This window comes from Panicum virgatum, chromosome 9N (assembly GCF_016808335.1).
Source record: "Panicum virgatum strain AP13 chromosome 9N, P.virgatum_v5, whole genome shotgun sequence".
NCBI classification, from domain to species: Eukaryota; Viridiplantae; Streptophyta; class Magnoliopsida; order Poales; family Poaceae; genus Panicum; species Panicum virgatum.
This window is the reverse complement of record NC_053153.1, coordinates 16,368,183-16,373,489: the sequence shown is the minus strand read 5'-3', so window position 1 is coordinate 16,373,489 and position 5,307 is coordinate 16,368,183. Positions and strand designations below refer to the sequence as shown.

Below are 5,307 nucleotides of genomic sequence, written 5' to 3'. Positions count from 1 at the left end.
CGCTCGGCCGTCGCTAGGGCCCTGCCGCGCGGCCGTCGCCAGGACGCAGATGTGAACAGCAGCATGCAGAACAGGATGCTACACAGGTCCTCCCATGCGAATGTAATGTAACCAAAGAGGAGTCTCTTTGCAGTGGTCCTCTGGTGCTAATGGCGCATAGAATGGAACCAAAGAACACTTTGCATTCCTGGAACCACTCGCCAGACTAAGATGGCGACGTACGGGAGCGGGGCGAGCGACGTACGGGAGAGAGGGAGATTGATCGACAGGGGAGAGGGGCACATAGGTTCATACGTGAAAATACAAAGCTTGTATACACCGCGTGTGGGTCCAAAGTGGAGAAAGATGTATTCTAGTAGCATATCTCTAATATGAAGAATTGTAGTGGTATATCTCCAATTTTAACAAATTGCAATATTACCAATCTAATTAATCCCTTAGTATAGTTGTTACTACATTTTTCAATAGACTTAGTTAAAGTTAGTCGAGTTTGACTTAAGCCGCCGAACAAAGCAGATACAATATGTGAATAAAAACGGAAGGGGTGCTTGTACTTAGGATGGGTAATGAAAAGCGATGGTTTCATTGAGCAATGCATGTCAGAACAGCGAGGTTCGCATACAACCTTGGTGAGCATCGATATGCTGGGGACGTTGTGCTAATACCTATTCGTACGAGGGGTGACTACAATCAATGGTTGTTAAGAGATGTGTGCTCGTGGTACAGGTAATTGAACTCCCTCTCGCCCCTGAGGCTATCTGTGTACTCGTGGTACTCCAAATCCATACTCTAAACAGAATATTATATTTTAGTCATCGATATTCTCTTCTTTACATCCAGTTTCGCTGCACTCGTCCATTTTCTATATTCATACTCTATACCAACTAACAGCGGATGGGACTCACACGTCAGTTTTTTTTCTTTTCTTTACTCCCCGGCGCCTCTCTCTCTCTCCCAGCCCCCTCCCTCCGCCGGCGATTGCTCTGCCCCGCCGGCTGGATCGGCGCGCGGCGGGGTGGCCGGGCGGCGGCGAGCCTCTCCTCCGCCTCCGTGCCTCCTCCCAGGCGGCGCGCCTCGCCGCAACGCCTTCCTCCCGCCTCCTCGCGGCCTCCGCCCCTCTCCCACGGCGGGTGCTTGCCGCGGCGGCATTCCTGCGCGAGCAGCCTCCTGCGCCTCCCTCTCCCATGGTGGCCTCGAGCTCCACCACCGCCTCGAGCACGCCGGCCTCGAGCTCCCGCGGCGAGGCTTGGATGGAGGTGCCGAGCTACGAGCCATGGCGGTGGTGCGGGCCCTCGTCCTTCCCCCTCCTCTCTCCCCCTACCTGGCCGGCGGCCATGGCGGCTGTCCGCACGGGGCCATGGCCGCGGAGCTCGCCGGCCGAGCGGAGGTGCCCCCTCGCCGCGCCTCCCTGCTGCGCGCCGGTCGCCCTCTGCTCCTCCGGCCGGTGGAGCTCGGGGCGGCTCCGTCCTCGGCCCGTCCCCCCTCTCTCCTCGGCGTCCACCTCCCCTACTTGCGTCCCGGGCCAAGGAGCTGCGGTTGCCGGCGCGGGCGTGGGGAGGGGCCAGCCTCACCTGCCCCCTCCGCGCCGCTCCTCCCCTGCTCCGGGCCGCGGAGGGAGGTCGCGACGCGCGACCGGGCGGAGGCCGCGGTGGGCACGCGGAGGCGCGGCGGCGAGCGGCCCGCGGCGGCGCGCGACCACGGCGGCGTCGAGCGGCGGCGGGCGACCACGGCGGCGGCGTGCGCGCGGCACCAGGGAGAGCGCGACGGCCATTGAGGACCTGCCCGCACCCGTCCTGGCCCTCGTGCACCTGCGCGATGGCAATGGGGAGGCCCGCGGGCGGCGGCACCTGGCGCGCGGAGGCCGGCCGCGGCGCACGCGAGCCCGGCCCGCGAGCGAGGCGAGCGCCTCCCTGCTCCCTCGCTGGTGGCCGCGGCCCGGCTCCAAGCACATCCGGGCGACGGGGGAGCACATCCTCCCTGCAGCGGCGGCCGGCGTCCCCGAGAGCGCCGGCGTGCGGCGTGCGGCGGCCCGCGAGACGACGGCGGCGGGCAGCGACGGCAGCAGCAACACGGGGCCGGCGTCGTCCTCGTCAGCGGCCGCGGCGGGGTGGAGCGGCGGAGGCGGGATGCTGTCCCGTGGTGGCGCGCAGCAGTGGGGCGCGACGGTGGCAGGCGGGGCCCGCGCCAGGTGGCCGATAGCGCGCGTCCAGGATCCCGCCACATCTAGCGGACGCGGGACGGTGGCGGAAACTTTACCGTCCCCCGCTGCAGCAAATCTTTTACTGGAGGGAGCTATACCGTGAGGCTCCCAGTAGCAGGTGCGGATAGCCTGACGGCCTGACCATAAAGACACGTAGTAGCCTACCGCCACCAGCCACGTGCCCCCCGGTTCGGTAATCCAACGCCCCCCGGTTTCCCAGCGTAGAGGAAGCAAGCGCAAAAGAAAATGGAACAATAGCCGGCAATCGTTAAGGATTCCGCGGAAATAATCGAGCAAAGAAACGGGAGCCCTCCATAACTGCACGCGGCCCCGCCACCTGTCCCGCCGCCGTGGCCGCCCTGCCGCCCGCCGCCTCGCGATATATATACGGGGCACTGCTCCCGCGCGCCCTTCTCCAACCTCGCAAGCTAGCTTCGCCTCAGCTGCTGATGCCTACGCTCGTCGCCGTCCTGCTGCTGCCACCTCCACTCCTCTCCCTTTCGGCTTCGGATTCCTTCCCGCGCACGTCGCCCCCGATTCGCTCCCGCTCCACCCGCGCTGCTCCACCGGCCACCACCGCCGTGAGCATCCCATAAATTGAAGAGCCTCCTCGATCGCTCGGCCGCGGATCGGAGTACCGCCGGACCGCGCCCGTCGAACGAGCTTCCTTTCCATTCCAATCGTCGCGCCATGGGCGGCCATAGCAAGAAGCTCATCCACTTCCTCCACGCCGACCCGGCGCCGGGCTCCGCGCTCTCCTCCCCGAGGTCCTTCTCCTCCAACGACTCCTCCGTCTCCGACGACGACGGCTACAACAGCTCCCCCTCCTCCTTCCCGGCCTCCGCCGCGTCCTCGCCGTCGCGCTGCAGCCCGCCCAAGTCGCCCTGGGCGGCGACGACGCACCCCCCGGGCCTCTGCGGCGCCCCCGCCGCCACCGGCCTCATCGCATCGCTGGTCAAGGAGGACGGCAAGGTATACTCGCTGGCGGCGGCCGGGGACGTGCTCTACACCGGCACGGACTCGGAGAACATGCGGGTGTGGCGGGGCCGCCGCGAGCTGGCCGGGTTCCGCACCGGGAGCGGCCTCGTCAAGGCCATCGTCGTGGCCGCCGACGGCCGCATCTTCACGGGCCACCAGGACGGCAAGGTCCGGGTGTGGCGCTCCGACGCCGCCGACCCCGCCGTGCACCGCCGGGTCGGCTCGCTCCCGCCGCTCGGGGACTACCTGGTCAGCTCCGTCAACCCGTCCAGCTACGTCGCCCTCCAGGCGCCGCGCCGCCGCCGCCGCCGCGCGGTCTGGCTCCGGCACGCGGACGCCGTGTCGTGCCTCAGCCTCGACGAGCCCGCGGGGCTGCTCTACTCCGGCTCCTGGGACCGGACCTTCAAGGTGTGGCGCCTCGCGGACTCGCGCTGCCTCGAGTCCGTGCCCGCGCACGACGACGCCGTCAACACGGTCGCCGCGGCGGGGTTCGACGGCCTCGTCTTCACCGGCTCCGCCGACGGCACCGTCAAGGTCTGGCGCCGGGAGATGGTCGCCGGCGGTGACCGGACGAGGCACGTCCTGGAGAGGGTGCTCTGGGAGGGCGAGGGCGCGGTGACCGCGGTCGCCGTGTGCCCCGAGGCCCGCGCCGTGTACGTGGGGACCTCAGACGGGCTGGTCGCGTGCTGGCGGTGGGGCCTCGACGGCGAGCCGAGGCTCGACGGCGTCCTGGTGGGCCACCGGATGGCCGTGATGTGCCTCGCCGTGTCCGGGCGCGTCGTCGCGAGCGGGTCCGCCGACCGGACGGTCTGCGTGTGGCGTCGCGACGACGACGACGGCCGGTCCCGGCACGCCCGCCTCGCCGTGCTCGCCGGGCACACGGGCCCCGTGAAGTGCGTCGCGGTGGCCGCCGCGAAGGACGACGAGGGCTGCTACGGCGGCGAGCGGCGGTTCGTGGTGTACAGCGGCAGCCTCGACGGGTCGGTCAAGGTGTGGCGCCTCTCCGAGGACCGCCCGCTGGTCGAGCCGGTAACAGAGACAGAGCCAGCCGCCCCGCCGATGCCAGCGCTGCTGGAGTCGAAGGCGTGGACTACTCCCCGGCGGGCAGTCGCGCTGGCGCCGCCGCCGGCGCAGGCGTGGGCGCCGTACCAGCAGGCGCCGCCGGAGCTGATGAAGCGCGTCGCCGCGGCGTGATCGAGCACGCACGAAGCCGAGGATGACGTCACCCGCGCGCGTGCGACAATGTGCCGCGCACACGTGTACTGGGACACGTACGTACAGCACAGTAGAGTACAGTAGAGGCGTGTGTACAGATACGTAGGGATGAGATCAAAGTGTGTGTGCAGCGTGTGGTGACCGGTGAGTGGTGACGACCTGGTTGGAGATCCGATATGGCGGGTAGGTGGTTGGAGTGGCAAGGGGCGGTTGGTCTGACAGGGACAGGTGTCTGCCCACGTCGAGGTCCGGCTTAATGGAGAAGGAAGATTACTGGTTCCCATGCGTGATCGATGTTCTCCCTGTTCTCCTGGCCTCTTCCTCTTGGGTCAGCCAGTCATGTTGATTTGGCGTGAAGGGGATGGTGCGCAAGCACAGATGGCTGTGGTTACTGCTTAGATAAGATCTTGTGATGAAATTAATGGAGAGATGGTGATGTAGTACTGGTACTTAAATTCTTGTGAAGTTGTCTGCTTTTCAATACCGGCTCAAGGAATTGCCTGAGCTTCACTCCATGTGTGCTTATAGATGTAGGGGTGGTAAAAGGACCTTATATTTTAAGAGCCAGATCTTAAAGAGACGAACTCTTATCTTACGTATTGATGGGGTGGGGCGGGTCGAACCGTCGGGTCGCCGAACCGGTCCACCAAACTAATCCTAATGGGCTCCATTTGGAAACCATCAAACTGGTATGGGTCGCTGGATCGGATTATCTCGCACCATAGGGTCAACCGGTTCGACCCACCCTGCCGCCGCCACCACCGCAGGGGGCACAGCGCGCCATCGCGCGAGTCGCGACGCTGGTGACGGCAGCTTGCCTCGCACGACCCCGGCGAAAGCCGCTTGCCGCCTGCTAGCCGCAACACCGCCGCTCCCCACCTGCGGCGCCAGGTGGGCCGCCGCCGCCGCCAGGA

At 66.1% G+C, this 5,307-nt stretch overlaps 1 protein-coding gene across 1 annotated transcript; it reads left to right on the top strand.

The window, feature by feature from the left end:
• The first annotated feature begins 2,610 nt into the window (after positions 1-2,610).
• On the top strand, positions 2,611-4,876 carry LOC120693182 (protein JINGUBANG-like). Its single transcript, XM_039976603.1, has one exon. The coding sequence runs from the start codon at positions 2,891-2,893 to the stop codon at positions 4,370-4,372; it is 1,482 nt and encodes a 493-aa protein (XP_039832537.1). The 5' UTR covers positions 2,611-2,890; the 3' UTR covers positions 4,373-4,876.
• Positions 4,877-5,307: the final 431 nt, after the last annotated feature.

Excerpts from the sequence above, each read along its gene's own strand:
- LOC120693182 (XM_039976603.1), top strand. The coding sequence starts at position 2,891 with ATGGGCGGCCATAGCAAGAAGCTCATCCACTTCCTCCACGCCGACCCG.